This window comes from Populus trichocarpa, chromosome 15 (genome assembly GCF_000002775.5).
Source record: "Populus trichocarpa isolate Nisqually-1 chromosome 15, P.trichocarpa_v4.1, whole genome shotgun sequence".
In the NCBI taxonomy this organism is placed as follows: Eukaryota; Viridiplantae; Streptophyta; class Magnoliopsida; order Malpighiales; family Salicaceae; genus Populus; species Populus trichocarpa.
In genome coordinates, this window is record NC_037299.2 from 15,184,204 (window position 1) to 15,204,653 (window position 20,450).

The 20,450-nt window shown below is 35.1% G+C and overlaps 2 protein-coding genes across 2 annotated transcripts; both read left to right on the top strand.

Annotated features, from left to right (window-relative positions):
• Nucleotides 1–2,244: 2,244 nt before the first annotated feature.
• On the top strand, nt 2,245–5,178 carry LOC7474069 (uncharacterized protein At1g65710). Its single transcript, XM_002321896.4, has 2 exons — nt 2,245–3,971; nt 4,124–5,178. Exons 1-2 carry the CDS (start codon nt 2,673–2,675, stop codon nt 5,036–5,038), a joined length of 2,214 nt encoding a protein of 737 aa, XP_002321932.4. The 5' UTR covers nt 2,245–2,672; the 3' UTR covers nt 5,039–5,178.
• Nucleotides 5,179–15,398: 10,220 nt separating this feature from the next.
• LOC7474070 (NDR1/HIN1-like protein 6) lies at nt 15,399–16,592 on the top strand. Its single transcript, XM_002321897.4, has one exon. The coding sequence runs from the start codon at nt 15,516–15,518 to the stop codon at nt 16,335–16,337; it is 822 nt and encodes a 273-aa protein (XP_002321933.2). The 5' UTR covers nt 15,399–15,515; the 3' UTR covers nt 16,338–16,592.
• Nucleotides 16,593–20,450: the final 3,858 nt, after the last annotated feature.

Sequence of the window (20,450 nt, forward strand, 5' to 3'; positions counted from 1 at the left end):
GAAATGAAGAAAGGTTTGAAACTTCCTGTAGATTCAGCAACTAAAAGTAATTGTGACTTGCTAATACGAGCCAAAAAACAACATTCTGAAGATGAAACAATGCTACCTTTTAAAATACTCATGCCTCGTCAGTAAACAATTCAACACAGAAGATAAAAAGCAAATGAAACATTTGAATTGACTTTAAATTTGTCACTAACACAGTTCTTGATTCAGTATCTTCCTCTGCATGAATTTCTTCATCTGCAAATGCAAATGGTTATAAAATTTAATGAATGAAGATATCCACTGAGAGCAATAGAAAATTCAACCGTTATTGTCAACTTGTTAAGCAAGATCAAAAAGGAGGAAGATATTATGGAAGGGAAATCTTGGAGATCCATATAACTTGTCAAAACAACAAGTTGTAATCCTAAACCATTTGAAGCATCGAAACCGCAAAAACTACACTTAACATTATTATGCAACTCTTTATTTAAGCTGATTCTATTCAATTAATATCAGACCGCATCATTCAAGAAGATACAAGTTGCATCACCAACATCGAATTAATTTGAATGGCAATCATATATGATGTATTTATTTCCAATCTGTGAAATGTGTTTCTTCATTTTTTACTCAAATTAGATCCCAGATCGATTGCTACTTAGGAATAGTGCATCAAACAAAATTGTTCAGATTCTCCTCTTTAAAATTCATCAGCTTATACCCTCCATTCTTTCTTCCTTTCTGACCAAGACAAGTATCTATGCTATTTCCATAGCCGTGCAGTATGGGGTGTGTGCGTGTAGGGGAGGGGGAGGGGGAGGGGGAGGGGGTGGTGTGTTGTTAGCTATGTATACATCTCGTTCAGTTGTGGAATAACCTACCAGAAAGAGACAGCAAATTGGACTTTCCATCTCAACCTGCTTTGACAATTCCATTACGTTTTTATGTAATTTCTGTTTCACTTCCCGCAGCACCAAAGGCCTTATGCTTCAACACACTGATCAAATGTTTCCTATTGTAAAATTAACAACATATTTTAGAGGAGTGAGATAAAAAGCAAATCAGCTCTTTAATAAGATCAATCGTCAGTACTGTCCAAAATAGAAAAGTAAAATCCTCTTTTAGTTGCTGTTTCCCATAACCTGCGGAGCTAGACCTACCTTAATACTCTTGCAGCATTTATCACTAATTAACAATGGTTTAGAAGGCAGCACATACCAAAACCAAATATGGAGTAGCTTTAGAATCTTCTTTGAACAAGCTCAACCATCGAGTCCGTACAAATTTCGCCAGAGTGTCTGTTTCGTCTATTATTATTTCCTGCTCTCAGGCTGGATGTTACCAATGCTAGCTAGGGACTCCTTCAGTCATACCCCTTTAAGTTCATTGTTTAAAACGGGAAGCACTCTTTTGCGCTGGTTAAGCTCTTCCTGCTTCTGATAGACTGTATCCAAACTACCACAAACCTCAAACGGTTTTGCTTCCCAAAGATACACCATCGCATGGCTTTCCCAACCTATCGCTGACACTAATGCGACGCTTTTCCCTCTGGTGGAACTCCACATCAACAGATATTGGCAAAAGACATTTTCCTGAAAGTTAGTTGAAAATTGTCTACACGTGCATGAACATGGAAGATGAAAAAATGATCTTACTTTTAATTAAATCTGTGAAAGATTATTATTATTATTATTAATTTTATATAAATAAATCAAACCTCATTATCAATGCAACTGATTTACACAGAATAGGAAACAGAAGCAGCATTAAAGATGAGATATCTATGCATTTTGCATGACCTCGATGAAAGAAAATATCAGCTGGTGATTGCATTAGAATTGGCTGCATTTATGGAGGGCTGTCGATTTCTAAAAGCTGGTTCTATTCGCTGATCAGATAGCGTGGTACAACTGCCAAGGACAATCTGCTGGCAAGAAGCTAGAATAGGCAGATAAAAACTTGTGGCTCTGCCTGCCAACCTTCTATCCATACACACACAATTTCTTTCATCTGTTGTTAATTAAGGATAAAAGATGAAAGAAATTGGAGGTAGTGGTGGTGAGATGGTGGGATCAGAAGGGGACCAAGTAGAAAACAAGAGCAGACACCACACCCACCAATCACATTCATTCATCCAACGGGATGTATATAATTATAATATGATCTTCTTTTCTGTTCGGATCATTCAGTCCTTTTTATCTAACTAACGGCTCCTTTTTCTTTCATTCACAGACAGATCTGCCCGTTTCGCTTCTCCCTCAAAAATTTGAAATGCTTCTCTCTCTCTCTCTCTCTCTCTCTCTCTCTCTCTGCCTCTCTGTTATTAATTACTATTATAATAAATCCCAAAAGCATGTGATTTTGAAAATGTTGATGTTTCTTTCTCGGACAACGTCACTCTCTCTTTTCTATCTATCTATCTATGATCTATCTACTTCAAGTTTCTTACGGTACAAGAGAGAGAGAGACAAAACCATTCACTTCCAATCCTTTTAGACCTTGTTTTCCTAAAATAGATTGAATCTAGTTTTACACTACTCTCTGTTTTCTAATAAACTCCCCTTAATTTCCTAGTACTCTTTTAGTTAGGCTCCTCCTCCTCTTGTTTTTACCCTAACCCCCCTCTCTCACTCACTTCATCAAATCGTTCTCTGTTCTGTTCTATTGATTCACCAATCACCATCATGGGCTGTTGTTTTAGCAAAAAAAATGAAGTTTCTTCTTCTTTGAATGCCTCCCAACCAATTCTAAACACTCTCAAGGTTGACAAGAATGAGATCCAAAACAACAACATGATGGTAGTTGAGGATAAGGAGGTCAAAAAACAGGTTGTAGAAGAAGGGAGCTTTGTCAAGAAAGAAATTTTTGTCATCAAACACAGGAAAAGCCAAGATAGAGACAAACGCATCCCTCCTCCCAACCTCAATATTGCACCACTAGAAGAAGATGGCCCTGCGCCCACTGCTACTGCATCTGCTGCTGAAATATTATCGGGCAACAGCAACACCAATGTTGGTGCTCATAATATGGTTCTGAGAACATCAAGCTGCACAAAAGAAGAGGTAGATGCCATTCTCATTCAGTGTGGAAGGCTTAGCCGCAGCAACTCTTCTGGAGCTGGAAAGCCCCCTTCTTCTGGCATAAAGTACTCCGGTTCCAAGAGGAGCTACGACTTTGATAATAATAATAATAATAATAATGACCAGGACCAAGATGTTGAGTCTTCCACTTCTGCTGATCATTATGATTTTAGAAAGAAAGGCAATGATGAAGACGATGGCGAGGTTACAGCCGAGAGAAGGCAGCATCGCAACCGCCGCCGCCAATCCAGCAGGCCTTCTCCTTCTCCTTCTTCTCAAGGGAGGAGGAGGACACCCAGCAGGGAAAGGGACCAGAACCAGCGCCCCAGCAGCAGAGAGAGGGGCAGTGGTAGCAGTGGGAGAAGGGTGAGTCGATCACCGGGTAGAAGGTCAGAAACAACCCAAAACACAGGCGTTACTGCTGGAAATGCTAATGCTACTGTTAATGCTAACAATACTGGTGGTCCTAGTAATAGGCCTGGAAAATTGGTATCAGTCCCTGCCACTGTTTCTTCTTTAGTGGTGGATAAGAGCAACAATGGGGTTGAACCGCAAGCAACGGCTGGAATTAGGCGGATCTCAGTTAAGAGAAATGTTGGTGAGGCAGCGTTGACCTGCTCAAGGATGGTCGCATCGCCAAGTTCCAAATCTCCTGCCAGAACCAATGCTAAGACCTCTAATGAGAATAATCAGCAGCCATCTCTTAGCCGCAGCAATTCAAGAAAAGCAGACCAATCTCCTTACAGAAGAAATCCATTGAGTGAAATTGATCTCAATTCACTTCAATATTCGCAACCACCTGCCAACAAGGCTACCTGCACCAGCAACAACAGAGCACGAATCAGAAACAAAGATATCGAAGGACAAGTGGTGGTGAAGGAATCTTTCAATCTTCTAAATCAGGTATTGCTTACCTTTCAATGCATAATTTGTGGCTAAAGGAGGAATGCGCGATTTTCACCATTACAAATGTCTTTTTTTAGGCACCTGTTAGCTAAAGAGAGTAAAAATACTGTTTCTGGGACATAAATTTTCCCTTTATGCATGCTTTTCAGACTCCAATGAAGAAGCAAAATTCTGAGAAAAACAACAGAGTCAATGCTCAAGTGACTAATTGCAGAGGCAGCAGCATAGTTTCACTGGAAAACAAGATCTCAAAGGAACAACAGATGGAAGAGGCTAAAGGACAGCCAACAGACATGACCACTGTAGTAGACTTGGGAGTTGAAAGCTTGAAGCCCCAGACATTAACCAGAAGCAGGTCAGCTAGGCGGTCGCGAGACCTAGACCTCAATCCTGAAACTTTGTTGAATCCAACGCCTTCATATACCGCACTACTGCTGGAAGACATTCAAAATTTTCACCTGAAGAACACTCCTTCCTTTTCTCTCCCAGCTTGTGTCACCAAGGCCTGCTCTATTCTTGAAGCAGTCGCTGACCTGAATTCCACTACAAGCTCCAACCTGTCATGTGCCTTCTCTTATGATAGAAGAAGCCCCCCTACAGTGGCTGCTGCTAATCTTGTTGGGAAGAAACCACCTGAGGCAAAAGACCCATTTGTAGAATCTGAGGTACTTGCAAGCGATGACCTTATAGAGCCAAGCTTTCACAAGTATGTAACAGTGAGAAGAGCAGGTACATTATGCGGGGAAGACATGGATGGTCAAGAATCGTCAGGCAGTGACAGCGTTGTTGGTGGCAGCCAACAGCATTTAGGATTTTCAACCTCTTCCTGGGAACCCAATTCAGCGGACTCAATTGATCACTGGACTTCAAGATCCAACTGGAGAGATGAGGACGAGAAGAGCCCACTGGGATTTCAAAAGCATGAATTGTCTGAAACATGGCGTGATGTGGAACAGGCCAGAAGGCCATTCAGTGGACAAAGGAGTGGAATTGGACGTGGGAGACTTGGTACAAGTAAAAATCTCCACTCAACTGCTATCCTTGCAAGTGCTGCTTCAACATAATCCACTCAGTTGTGTTGTTTTCATTTTCCACGCAGTTGTGGCTTTTTTCAACTTCTAGTTGCAAAGATTACTTTGTATGGTTGCAAACTTGCAATCTGTTATTCTTGTTCATTCAAAGAGGTTTATTCTTCCCGTGTTCACTATATGTTCTTTCCATTGTGGTTGGATGCCAATGAGGGATAATTAGGGATACCATTTCAAGCAAGTAAACTCAATCCTTATTCATATGTAGAGATCACAAGTAAGCAGGAGTATTATCCTAATAAACTCAGACGTGAGTAGATACACCAGAGGAAGCTTCAGCTAATAAATATATGAACATCATAAATAAAATATTTCGCAACAACAATAATTTACATAATTATGGAACCTGAACCATGATACAATGCCCTGGAAGATGATGCCATCAGTTTTAACCATGTACATGCCAAATGCTCTCGATCAATCTCCCACAAGACTGGTTTCAAACTGATTAGCGAACAAGAGGACAGTTAGTTCTTACTTCAATATGGAACTGAACAAGTGCAACGTCCCTGCAGGGAGCAGTCTGCCTGATACAAGAGCACTAAAACAAATGGCTCCGACAATGTGAACGGTATATTAGCCTCGAGAATTGAGAGAGCTCCCAACTATTCCAGCATTCCAAGAAAAACTTGTAAACCCACAGCAGACATCCCATGATCAACTTTTCCCTATAAACTTGATTATTGAACTTCCACTTACATGTTTTGAATATGACTGAATAGAGGGGTAGAGCCCACAGAATCAAGAGCCAACCTGATGATCAAAATTGGTCTTATTCCCTGTCTGTCTGCATCTTATATAGCCCACTCTCTCACTAATACATCACTCATTACAGTTCCGACAATTAACTATATATATTGCGAGCACAGTAACAATGGGCCCAACCAGCTGCAAGGGTGAGAAAGTCTCACCAAGATATAGAAACCTGGGGTTAGAAATCTAACATGACAAAACAAATCAGACAAACACGATGAAATATAATGCATCATACATCATTACTTGGCCCTAGCTTTTCAAAACCCAATAGACAAGATTTATATTCGGGTTCCTTACCTATTCATATCTAAACATACATATAAACATTTTCTTCCTGTTAACTCTATCAGAGTTAAATACAACAATAATAACATAAATAAATCCATAATATAAATTAATTCTCTTAATACAAAAGTTGATATAAATTAGTAAATATAGAGCACTATGTAAACATAACTGAATAACATTAATTACAAATAAAAAAACAGTTTTTAAAAGTTCAACAAAAATAACTTGGCAACAAATTATAAGCTTGAAAAAAAAAATAATGAGAGGGTAAATTCAACAATTCAGTGAGTAGATAACGTTCAAAATACACATACGAGGTAATATACTAATGAGGAATACACACATACACACACAAATTTAGCTTTAAATTTTTTCTGAAAGTTTCATAACAGACCATAACAAGAAATACCATAAGGTAATGTTCATTAGAAAATCAAAATGCAATGAGCATGACGCTCTAGATTATGGGATAATCAGTCGTCACAAGTTGGTGATTCCCTCGACCAACTAAGGTTTAGGATTACGATGTACACAAGGACTAACAATATCTTGTTATAATGAATATTATGATTGGCATACCATAAGGTTATAATCAAACAAAATAAAATCATTTCTTAAAATCTCAACTTATATAATCAATTAAATAAGAAGCTATCAATTTAAAAGCACATAATAGCTCATATAAAAAAATTAGTCTTAATAAATGATTATATTTTATTATAGACAAGATATAATAAATAATATATAAATTACCAAGAAACATGATTCATTTCATATTAACAATTCAAATATCTATATTATTCATTTTGTATATGGAATATTATCTACTCACCTGACTCGAAAGCAGAAAAAATACAAAAACAAATTGATGAAATTTTACTAATGCCTAACAAGTAGAATATCAGGTATATCTTAATACAAAAGAAAACATACTCAAAAGAAACTAAAAAAGAATGTATAATCTATCTAATACACTTAATTTATGGTCTAACATATAACCCTATACGTTTAGGAACTTAAATGTAATTATAAAACCAAAATAAATCCACTGATCAATCCCAAACATATTCCAAATTAACCAAACCTAAAAGAATCGATTAACCGTTATTGTTCAGTCAATCGATCAATTTAAATCTACCAACTGGTCAACCAAAACCCTTCAAGTCAACTAAATTCAAAAAGTCTAAACAGTCGATCAACTCAAACAAATCGATCAACCGGTTGATCGAGATTCCAAATTCTCGATCCATTAGTCTCCCAACAATGACAGACCTCCAAAAATCCAACATGTATATCAAAAACTTAAAATAATTAACCCCTGACATTTCATCTAAATCATCAACGTAACCCATAACATAAATTTTAAAACCCTAAATCCTAACAAAATCTTATATATTAAAACATAACTCTTACCTTAAAGATCTATTTTCACCAATTCTCTTCCCTTTCCTTTATCTTTCTCTCTCTTCTTTTCTTCTTCTTCCACTTCCGGTTCTATCTCTCTCAATTTTAGATTTTCTATTTTCTTTCTTCTTTTATCAATTATAGTGCAATTACCTCAATATCCCTCATTCATTTATACTTAATATTTACTCTACCAAGGGCATTGTTGTCTTTTTCTATTAAAATCTTTCTTTTTATTTAAAAAATTACAATATGAAATATAATGCATTGTTGCCTTAAAAGTCTCACCAAGCTATAAAAACCTGGGGTTAGAAATCTAACATGACAAAACAAATCAGACAGACCCTATGAAATATAATGCATCATACATCATTACTTGGCCCTGGCCGCTACTCAACTTATCTTTTTGTCTATTATTCTTTTCCAAGTGGATTTAATTACACCAGGCAGTGAAATCAAGTTTCTCATCCATTTCACATGTTGTTTTGATTGCAGATCTTAAGATTATCCGTCTAAGATTGTTTTGTGCACACAAGTTAGTCCAGGCAGTTTAATGAGTTATATTTTCATTTCTTATGTTGTTCTGATTGATGGAACTTAACCAAAAATTGAAGCAAACATCTGGGTTCGGAATTTGAGGGAACTGAGCTTTTTCAAGCTACCTGAAAAGCATCAGCAAAGGTAGATTATTTCAGGAAAGGATTCTTGGTTAAGTTTGGACAGATTCAAGGAAATTAAGCAAACTTAAGTTCAAAAGAAGCAAAAAGATCATTTGAACCTCGTATTATATGGCCAACTTGGTTTTAATCAACAAACAGTGAAACATAATAGACAGCCAAAATGAAAAATCAACCTTTTGTTGCAGTGTAGAAGTACACACCATAACTAATGGCACTTTCGAAAATGGAGGTATAAAGAAGCGTCGGTATATCACTTGCTGTCAGCTCCTTAAGACTCAAACTGAAGGCATGCAGGATCATGATTGAGAAAAGAGATCGAAAGAAGAGGGATGAAAGTGTTTGAATTAAAAACAGTGAAACAGTAAATAAGATTTCCAGATTTTAATCTGAACAGTGGCTGTTTTGTACTGTTTTATTAGCAAGAAATCTGACGAAGGTGTTTCTTGTAGTTGCTGGAGTTTTAGGTGTTTGAAGTGTGTTTGAAGAAACAATAGAATAGAAGAGAAATAAATATTGATATTGCACTCTTTTATTAAGAATGAATTAATACAGAATTGCTTAATTGTTGACAGCAATCTCGTACATATTTATAGAAGCAAATTACAACTGAAAAAGCTAAAATAAAGCCATGATATGTTAACAAACTAACAGATTAACAAATTCCTAATGACTAGGACAAGCTATTATTATTGCAGGAAAATATAAACTAAAAAACAGAATCTTTGACCGCAGCATCTTAAAGCAAACTTCAACACTCCTCCTTGCTTTAAGAAGTGCAAATTCCTAACATTTTCCTTAGATACTCAAACCTACTTACTGGAAGTGGTTTGGTAAATAAGTCAGCAAGTTGATCTTCAGACTTGCAATAAATTAACTTAATATCTCCATTTTTCTGCACCTCCCGTAAAAAATAAAGCTTGATGTTGAAGTGCTTAGTCTTCCCATGAAATACTGGATTATGAGAGATTGCAATAGCAGCTTGATTGTCTACTGAAATCTCCGTTGGTTCTCTTTCCTCCATTGACAAATCACTTAAGATTTTTTTCAGCCATAGAGCCTGGTTTACTGCTGTTGTGGCTGCAATAAATTCTGCTTCAGCCGTGGATTGTGCTACAATCTCCTGCTTCTTTGAACACCAAGAGAAAACTCCAGAACCAAGATTAAAACAATATCCTGAAGTGCTTCTCATATCATCAAGGGAACCAGCCCAATCACTATCTGAAAATCCATACAACTTGAAGCTTTGACATTTCTCAAATTTGACCCCGTAGCTGACAGTCCCTTTAACATACCTCAATATTCTCTTTGCTGCTCTTAAATGTAATTCACTAGCACCATGCATAAAATGAGATAAGAGACTTACAACAAATAGAATATCAGGCCTTGTTGTTGTAAGATACATTAAGCATCCAATCATGCTTCTAAAATATCCTTCATCAACTTTATCTGCCCCATCATTCTTGCTTAGCTTTTCCTTTTGGTTCATTGGTGTGCTGGTTGCTTTACACTCTTCCATCTGAAATTTCTTCAATATTTCCTTTGCATATTTCTTCTGGCAGATGAAGACTTCATTCTGGCTTTGCTTGACCTCCATTCCAAGAAAATAAGTCATAAGACCAAGATCGGTCATTTCAAACACATTCATCATTTCTTGTTTGAATTCTTCAACCAGCAATTCATTATTTCCTGTCACCAAAAGGTCATCAACATAAAGGGACACTATAAGAACATCATTGTCCTTCAGTTTGACATACAGAGTGGCCTCGGATAAGCTTTTTACAAAGCCTAAATTTAGCAAATGCTCATCAATCCGGCTGTACCAAGCTCTAGGAGCTTGCTTCAGCCCATAGAGAGCCTTTTGCAAAAGGTAGACCTTATCCTCTGCTCCTTGAATCACAAATCCATCAGGCTGCTCCACATATATTTCTTCTTGTAAAACTCCATTTAAGAAGGCTGATTTTACATCTAACTGAAACACTTTCCAGCCCTTATGTGCTGAGATTGCTAGCAGCAATCTGATTGTGTCCAGTCTAGCAACAGGTGCAAACGTGTCAGAATAATCAACACCAAAAATCTGAGCATACCCTTTAACAACAAGCCTGGCCTTGTGTTTATTGATGGAGTTATCTGCATTCAGCTTCGTTCGATATATCCACTTCACTCCTATAACTTTTCTGTCTTCAGGTCTGTCAACTAATGCCCAGGTATTGTTTTTCTGAATCATTGACAGCTCCTCCTCCATGGCCTTCTTCCATTTGCTGTCTTTGAGTGCCTCTTCATATCCAGCAGGTTCATAAAATGCAATGTTGCATCTTTGATAGATGTCTAACAGCAGCCTTGTGCCTTTAACTGGAGGATCATCTTCTAGTTCATTCTGCCACTGAGGAGCTATTTGATCTTCAGAAGGAGTTCTCTGTTGAAGGTTCTTCCAGTCCCATTGCTCATCTTCATTGAAGTGTACATCCCTTGTAATTGATATCTTCTTTGTTTGTGGATGATACACTTTGTATGCTTTGGAGACTAAGCTGTATCCCACAAATATGCCTGGAAGTGCTTTCTTATCAAGCTTGTCGCGCTTGACCTGAGGAATGTGGATAAAACACACACTGCCAAATACTTTAAGAAAGTTCAGTGAAGGTTTATATCCATACCAGACTTCGAATGACGTTCTTTCATTCAAAAACTTGGCTGGAAGTCGATTTTGAAGAAAGACTGCTGTATTTGCTGCCTCTGCCCAGAATTCTTTAGGCAACTCCTTGTCATGCAACATACACCTAGCCATCTCCATTACATATCTATTTCTCCTTTCACTAACCCCATTTTGCTCTGGAGTGTAAGGAGCAGTGAGCTGATGTTCAATTCCAGCTTCTTCACAGAATAGATTAAATGTTGCTGAAGTATACTCCTTCCCATTATCTGATCTTATGCTTTGAATCTTGCAGCCACTCTGATTTTCCACCATCTTCTTGAATTTCCAGAAGATTCCAGCAACCTCTGACTTGAACTTCAAGAAAAAAATCCAGCACATCCTTGAAAAATCATCAATGAACACAATGTAGTAGAGACTACCTTTCAGTGATGGTGTTCTTTGAGGTCCTACTACATCTGTGTGAATGAGTTGCAGCTTTTGAGATGCCTTCCAGGAAGATTTAGGAAAAGGCAGCCTCCTTTGTTTGCCAAATTGACAAGCATGACAATTCGGCATTTGATCAGCAAGAGCAGGCAATCCTCTTATCACTTCATTCTTTTTCATTGTCAGTATTCGCTGGAGATGACAATGCCCAAGTCTCTTGTGCCAAGTTTCAGTGATGCTTGTATTTGTGGAATAGGTTGTATGCTCCTTCTCAGTTGGAAAAAATGAAAAGCTTTTCCCTTTCATTTTGACTTGTAAAATTTTATGGCCAGCAACATCATATATGAGGCAGCAATGATCTTCAAATGTAACTTTGAATCCCTTTTCTATTAGCTGACCCACACTCAGCAAATTTTGATCAATATCAGGTACGTAAAGAACATCTGAAATAGATTTTGTACCTGAGTTTGTTGTAATTGAAATGGTTCCTTTTCCCTTTGCTGAAATATAATCACCATTTCCTATTCGAACCTTTGTGATTTCAGTGGACTGCAAGTCTTTGAAAAGGGTTCTGTCATATGTCATGTGGTTTGTACAACCACTGTCGATCAGCCAACATTCTGAGGAGCTCTTGGTTGAAAAACAGGTTGCCACAAAAATCTGATCTTCATCATCTTTCTCAGCAATTTGAGCATCTGCTTCCCTCATCTGAAATTTGTTCTTGCATATAACAGCCTCATGTCCAAGCTGATTGCACTTGTTACATTTTGCATCAGGCCTTTTCCAGCATTTGAATGGTGGATGACCTGTTCTACCACAATACTTACAAGGTGGATAGCCTCTATTTGAGTTTCTTCCTTTGCCTTGATTTCTGGTGCTGGCAGTGGCTTCATTGATTGAAGCCTGAAATTTCTTGATGAATTTCGTTTTGTCCTTGCCGTGGTCCTGATGCTTGGCTGGTAAAGCTCCTTCAGCAATCTGATCTTGCCTCATAAGTCTCCGTTGCTCTTGAGCTTGTAAGGCATTCAATAATTCTGCCAAGGTGATCTTGCATAGATCCTTGGTATTCTCCAAGGTGGTTATGGATGCTTCATATTTCTCAGGTACAGTTACTAGGATTTTCTCTACAATTCTGGAGTCAGAGAAACTTGTACCTAGTAGCCTTACCTTGTTGACGATTCCAAGCAATTTATCTGAGTACTCTTTTATGGACTCAGAATCCTTCATCCTCTGCAGTTCAAATTCTCTTATCAAGTTGAGACTTTGCATGCCACGAATTCTTTCATCTCCTGCGTATTCCTTCTTCAAGTAATCCCAAACATCCTTTGCTGTTGAAGTGATATAATTCTGGTGAAAATGGTTGTGGAAACAGCAGCAAATAGACATGCTTTTGCTTTTGATTTCCTTGTTTTTCTCTCTTTGTGGTTTTTGATCTGAGCCACTGTTGGATTATTAGGCAGAGGATGCACTTCATAATCTTCCTCAACAGCTTCCCACGGATCCATAGCATCCAGATAGGTCTCCATCTTCACTGCCCACAGTTGATAGTTTTGTTTTCTCCATCAAAGATAGGAGAAGACATGTGAGAAAAACTTGTTTCAACCTCCATTACAGGTCCCTTCAAGAAGATAGCTCTGATACCAATTGAAAGTGTTTGAATTAAAAACAGTGAAACAGTAAATAAGATTTCCAGATTTTAATCTGAACAGTGGCTGTTTTGTACTGTTTTATTAGCAAGAAATCTGACGAAGGTGTTTCTTGTAGTTGCTGGAGTTTTAGGTGTTTGAAGTGTGTTTGAAGAAACAATAGAATAGAAGATAAATCAATATTGATACTGCACTCTTTTATTAAGAATGAATTAATACAGAATTGCTTAATTGTTGACAGCAATCTCGTACATATTTATAGAAGCAAATTACAACTGAAAAAGCTAAAATAAAGCCATGATCTGTTAACAAACTAACAGATTAACAAATTTCTAATGACTAGGACAAGCTATTATTATTGCAGGAAAATATAAACTAAAAAACAGAATCTTTGACCGCAGCATCTTAAAGCAAACTTCAACAAGGGAGACCACCAAATAGTTTCATCTGAGTTTGTCAATCTCCTTTCTTTTAGCTTGGAGCTCATCACAAAAGCGAAGTGAAACAGCGGGACATCTTACAACATTTGAAGACAAACTCACAACAATCTGAATATTTGAAGATCCATTTCATCCGAGTTACAACAATGTGCGATTTTACTATCTCAATACAAACAGAACTCGGTACAAAAGCAATTCAGGACTAAAACTTACTGTCATATCATATCTTGTTGCAGGTGAGAAAGCATCAGGCATGGAATGGGCTAGGTTTCCTTGATTTTTCCAGATTTCATGCTTTATTTTGGATTTTATGTTATTTTTCTTTATGTTCTAGGATTCTTATTTTGTTAACTTTTCTAACCTATTTAAAAGAACTGCAAACCTGTTTAAGAAGCATAATTTATTTGTTTTTATTTTTTAAAAATAAAATTATGAATTTAGGATCTATGTTTACAATCATTTTCATCGATTCAATTTTTCATGCATGTTTTTGTGGTGATTAAATATAAATTAAGATTTTTATGGTGAGAACCTTGATGGAATTCGTCCAGATTTTGAAAATCCAGTAAAGAGAGCTAGGGGTTCCAACGCCAATATATAATGACAAGCACAAGATCTCATCTCTCGTATCTACACATTCAAAATCTCGTCACCATCATCAAAATCTCTTTGCGGCTAAACCATTATTCTGATGGTTTCTATTTGCATTTGATAATTTTCTTGCAGGGACTTTAAATTGCACTAGCAGCAGTACCGGTAATGGCCGTGGATGATCAGTAGTTATCCACGAGAGATGATGGAGGGCGCCCTATCTCCCAAATAAATTAGTCGAGAAGGTTTAATTAGGTGACTAAAACCTAATTAATTAATGGATGTCGGAACAAATACACTTGATTAGATTACTTATTAATTAATTAATTAATCAGCAAGAATATATTAATCATGTGAAGCATGGCGTTGTAACGCCGATGAAAACAGTACAAGAAAAATAACACGTACGTCACTAAGAGATTTTATTACCTCTTTAAACCAACATAAAAATCCAACCAAAATCAACTAAGAAATCCAGAAATAAAAGCAAAGTAATAAAAGTACTTATACAAATAATTAAGAAATCCAAAAATAGAAAGAGAAAATAACAAAATTAGTTACAGGTGGAATTAAATTTATGTAAAATATATATTTTAAGTATAATCTAACAACCAAATAAAAAAATTGCAAATCTTTTGATTAAGTTAATCACCTTGCCTTTTTTAAACCCCCTATTAATCCATAAACATCAGCTATATAATCCAGGTACCCTTGTTATAACAAATCCATAACACAACTTGAATTGTATTATCCTTCCTTGACTAGTAGTGAATGGGAAGCTTGTATTTTTAATTATTTATTTGAATGCAAAAGGAGTACTAGCTAGACCGATCTTGATGAAATGACTTTTTTGTATATTTATTAGACATTTTAATTATGACGACCCCTACTATATTTAAATTAATATATATATATATATATACACACACGCTAAATTGGAGATCGTATCACACACACACACACGCACTCTTCCGGCCCTGCCTTTCATATTCCAAATTAATACTTTGTCGTAGAACATCATTTACTGGTACATTTGTTCTGAAAGTAATCAAATTATAATTGAGAGAAAAAAACAATATTTAGAAAAGGTGGAGGATATTGCAATGGGAAACATAGTATAGCAAATTAATTTGGAAGGAGCTATGGTCATGATAATGTGAAAGATTAATATTAGCCTTGATCAGCCGAAGGCTCCGATATTCATCACCCCGAAAAAAGAAAGAAAAAGAAAACGTCAGGAGGAGCATTTGAATTTGGACTCAAATAACGCATTGAAATTAAGAGAGGATGAGGACGTACCCCCAAAGAAAAACGCTTGAATTGACAGGGACATATCAACCTCCTCTGTGCATCAATCACGTTTTAAAAGTCAAACAAGGGGGCGAGCTCCATTATCAACCAAATATCTATCTTAATATTTAATTATGTGCGTCGGTCTCATGCCCTAATCACTAACACCAAATACATACGAACTAGTCCAACTCTCAATTCTTTTCAATATATATGTATTAATTCCACACCTGAGATATTGCACATCCAAATTAAATAAATCTTGAACTATCCATCTATCAACGGATGGATATGGCAAATCATCAGAAGATTCATCCGCTCAATATGAGTAGTAGTGCCCATGATGATCAACAACTAGATGCTGAGGCACCACAGGCTCCCACGGTTCCATTGGTGCCCCGAGGCTCCTCCAAATCTGATAAAGGCGATGCAGCTGCACATCTCCTTCCTCGTGACAACCAGCACTACCCTCCTTTTCAGCGTACAATCCCGGTCATCCACACTAAACCACCCAAGGAGAGAAGCAGCTGTTGTTGCAGATTCTTGTGTTGGACACTCTCTCTTCTCTTCCTCCTCATTCTTCTCATTGGAGTTGTTGCTGGAATTCTTTACCTTGTCTTCCAACCTAAACTCCCAAAGTACTCCATCGATCGGTTGCAAATTACCCAATTCAATCTCACAAACAATTCCAGCTTAACTGCAACCTTCGATGTCACCATCACGGCTAGGAATCCCAACAAGAAAGTGGGCGTCTACTATGAGGGAGGGAGCCATATAAGCGTGTGGTACACAGGCACAAATCTATGTCAAGGTTCGCTGCCAAGATTCTACCAGGGTCACAGGAACACCACCGTGCTTAATGTGGTGTTATCAGGACAAACAAATGATGCCAATACATTGATCACTTCACTGCAACAGCAACAGCAGCAGACTGGAATCATTCCTTTGAACCTCAGGGTTATTCAGCCTGTGAGAATCAAGTTTGGCAAGTTGAAGATCATGAAGGTGAAGTTCAGGGTCAGATGCAGACTAGATGTCGACAACTTAGCTGCTAATAACGCCATTAATATTAGAAATAGTAGCTGTAAGTTTAGGTTTAGGCTATAAATTAACTTTATGAATTATTTCATATCTATATTTCATTTTGATCGAGCTACATGTATTATGCCCATGGACCATTGATCAAAAGGTTTTTTTTTTCTTTTAATTTTCACAGTTTTTCTTAGCTATTTTACCCGCTCCTAATTAAAGATGGAGGATTATAATTATGTGATTTTTTTCCTCCATGTCTTTAAATTGCCATGTATTACTATTAGTGTTGCATTTATTCTGCATATATTAAATTTTTACATTACTTTTCCATTTGATACTGTTCACCCTTAATTAAGATTTAGCATTTGATGATTAATAGAAATAGTTGATCATGCAGTACTGAAAATGTTAATATATATAATTAATTACAAAAGTATTTTTAAAATCAATGTTGATGCAATGAGAAATTGGAACATGTAAAGTTAAGATATAGTTGGTGAAATTATAAACCATGATCGATCAGTAACTAATTATTTTATGCAAACTGTAATGCTTGAACTTGGATTAAAAATCTTTATAATGTACAGTGGTATACAACAAATTAATTTTAATTTACCAAAGCTTCCAGGTTCGTTTTGGTCAAAAATTAAAATTGTTTTTGCTTAAAATTATTGTTTTTTTATATGTTTTGGATCATTTTAATATACTGATATCATATATATATATATATATATATATTATTTTAATAACAAAAAATATTTTAAAAAACAACCATTACTATATTCACAATCACCCAATTATTTCCAAACTCCAGCAGCCAAAGTTCAATCATTGATGTCAGCAGCAGATGAGAAACAAATTAATTCCAATTCAATTAGGTTTTTTTTTAAATTAACGCAGATGTGTTAGCAGCAACAAGAGAAACAGATTAATTCCAATTCAATTAGGTTTCATTTTTTTAGATTAATGTGGATGTCCGGGCCAATTTGCGCGTATCTCGATTAATCTCACGGGCCCTGAAGTTAACGACCATGTAAACCTCCAGTAGCCATGAGATTTGTGGGACTCGAATTGGTGATGTAACAGTCCTGGCTATTCGTTTCTATCAACGCTAAAAGATCCCAACATATACTCTTAATTTTAGGATAATTTATTATTATTATTATATGTAAAGAATTCTACTGAAATTTCAACAGAATTTTCTTTGTATATAAAACGTCCCAAATTATCAACTACTTTCAATTTACTCATTTAATCCATCACAACAAGATCCCACAATTCCGGACTTTAATATCATCATCAATACTCTCGACAGCTCAAACAATCCATCCACACAATTTATATATATCAAGTGACCCTTCTCCTAGGTCTTGTTTGGCTAGTTTTATTTTAAATCTTAATGCTCTTTTGTGTTCTTCCATGATTGTTTCCCCTAATCAATCTGGTCAATTTTCATTTTCAAGATTTCTCTCTTTTTTTTTTTTGTTCATTCTAATGCTTATTCTCCGTTAAATCTATTTTATAAGCACTTAGATTATTTTTCTGTTAAAATTTCAACCGGGGTTTGCAGGTGATTTTCAAGGAGCAAACTTAAGACTATATAGGTTTCTTTTTTTTTTTTTTTTTTTTTGATTTACGTGGGGTGTCCGGGCCAGCTTACGCGCACCACGACTATTCCCCACGGCCCACTGGACATCCTGCAAGCCCAGGAGCAGGTAAGGCACCGCGGGGGTGACAGGCGTGCACATAGAGGGTCGAACCCGGGACGGGGGCGGAACAAGTCACACGGTTGACCACAGCAGCTAGACCCTTAATTACACTACAGCTGGACCTACAACTTTAGATGATGTCTGGCTAGTGTTGCTATTTGAGTTTTTTCCCAATCTACTGTACTTTGGAGTATGGAATCTTAAAGTAGTAAATAATTAAGATGACATGGAAATAGAAAAAGAAAATACTTTTTAGCCACACTGTTTATGATGGGTTTTTTCAATTACTGTTTTTTATTATTATTATTGATATGAATCTTAATTAATTATAAGCGCTTTGGAGTGAGTTTTACGATTTTCAGTATATTCAGTAATAGAAAAAAAAACCATTTTCCTCTACCCTTTTCATTGAGTTTGATTAAAATTAAGATTATTGATTTATATGGTTTGGGAAACTGAATTCTTGTTAATTTAGATATTATATGATGGTGCTTTTTTATTTATTTATCGAGAAACAGCAGGTAATATTATGTATATTTAATAATTAAGGTGAGGGTGGGCGTCAAAATAGATTACAGAAAATGAACAAGCAAAAGACAGTAGAGACTCAAATAATATTAACTTGAAACAAATTGTTTTAGTTGGGGCGACTTCAATGGAAAATACAAAATTCCCCATTCATTCATATAAAGTATAATTCGACTACTATTCCAACTTGAAACTATAGAACAAATATACGAGAATTAAAAAAGGTTTCGTCATATTTTAACGATTGAAAGGTAAAAACATGCTATACTGCCTGTGCTTAGAAGAAGAAGAAGAAGAAGGCATAGGCAGGAAAACGAACATGTTAACTCTGAATAGTTTTATATGAAACTTGGTAATTTATAATTAAATTAGTTTGTTGATTTTTAAAACATATAAATAAATTTTGATTGCATTGGAATTGAAATAAAAACCAGACATAAAGCAGGTAGCAGTTAGTGTATATGTGTCTATTAAGAAAGAAAGATTAGTTTATGTTTTTCTTTTTAATTTAGCCTTTATTTTTTTTATTATTTGTTTTTCAATTTAACCCTACAATTTAATTTTTAAATGCCCTTAAATTTATATTTTATTTTGGTTTCCACCCTTATTTTTTAATTAATTTTTTTTATGTGGTTAATTTTTTTCCTGGATGCATCCTTTGATGTTTGATTTATTTAGGATTAGGCTTCACGGTTTTTCATTTGTAACGCTTTCAATTTAATAATATGAATCACAAGTTTTAAATGTTAATATAGTTAGAAATTTTTTTTCCTCTTTATATTTTATGATTTTATCATTCTACACTATTTTAAAAAAAAATTATATGGTTACCTTTATATTTTTTCTATCAATTTGTCTCAATTTCATTACCTGAACAACGGGTTTTGCAAGCTGTTTTTGGATAAAAGTTTTTTTATATATATAAAAAAAAAAAAGTTGTTTTGTTTTGTGTTTAATTTTTTGCAAATTGTTTATTTTATTTTATTTTATTTTATACAAATAGGTTTTATTTTGTACAAAAAATAATTATTTTGAAATAATATTTCTTATATATTCGGCCGTACATACATACATACATACATACATACATACATACATATTCACTTTGTTTCATATTGTTTTATCTTTTATTGATTTTAATGAATTAATTTGGTGAACACAAACGGGTAAATATCTCGTTTTGTGAGATCAAATATTTTGATCTACATCAATCTCTCAATTTTTTTAGTTTCTCTTTAAGTTATTATTATTAACAAAAAAATTATTTATTTACATAGATGAATATTAGATATTTGGATAAATTTTTTGATTTACACTTATAATTTATATTATGTAAAAAAACATATCAAAATAGTTTGTATACTCAAGATTTTTTTTTAAAGAAAGAAAAATTACAACCCGCTATGGAGTACATATCAAATCAAATTTTTAGTTGCCCTCTAATTAATGTTTCTTTCACCTTTATTTTTTAAATTCTTTAATGTAATTAATTTTTTTCTTGACTTCATCTTTAGACATTTGATTTTTTAGAGATCCGGCTTCATACAATTTTATTGCTTTGCATTTTTTTTTACTATTGATTTTATAATTATCTTTATTTTTTTCTATAAATTTATCTCAGTCTCATATTTCAGATCACGAATTTTGCATGTTATTTTTTAATATAAGGTTTTTAAAGTTGTTTTGTTTGTGTTTAATTTTTCAAAATGTTATGCTAATTCATTTAGATGTTTTTTTTTTGTTCTATACAAATGAAATTTATTTTTTAAAATAAAAAATATTTATTTTTAAATAAAATTACTGGTGTGTTTGGCCTTGCATAAATTTATCTAGTTAGTTTCATTTGTGCTTATCTTTTAAGTCATGAGTTTTTTAGGTTGTGAATTTATCTTTTATTGATTTTAATAAACAAGTTCACTAAACACATGAATAATTTTATGTGATTAAATAT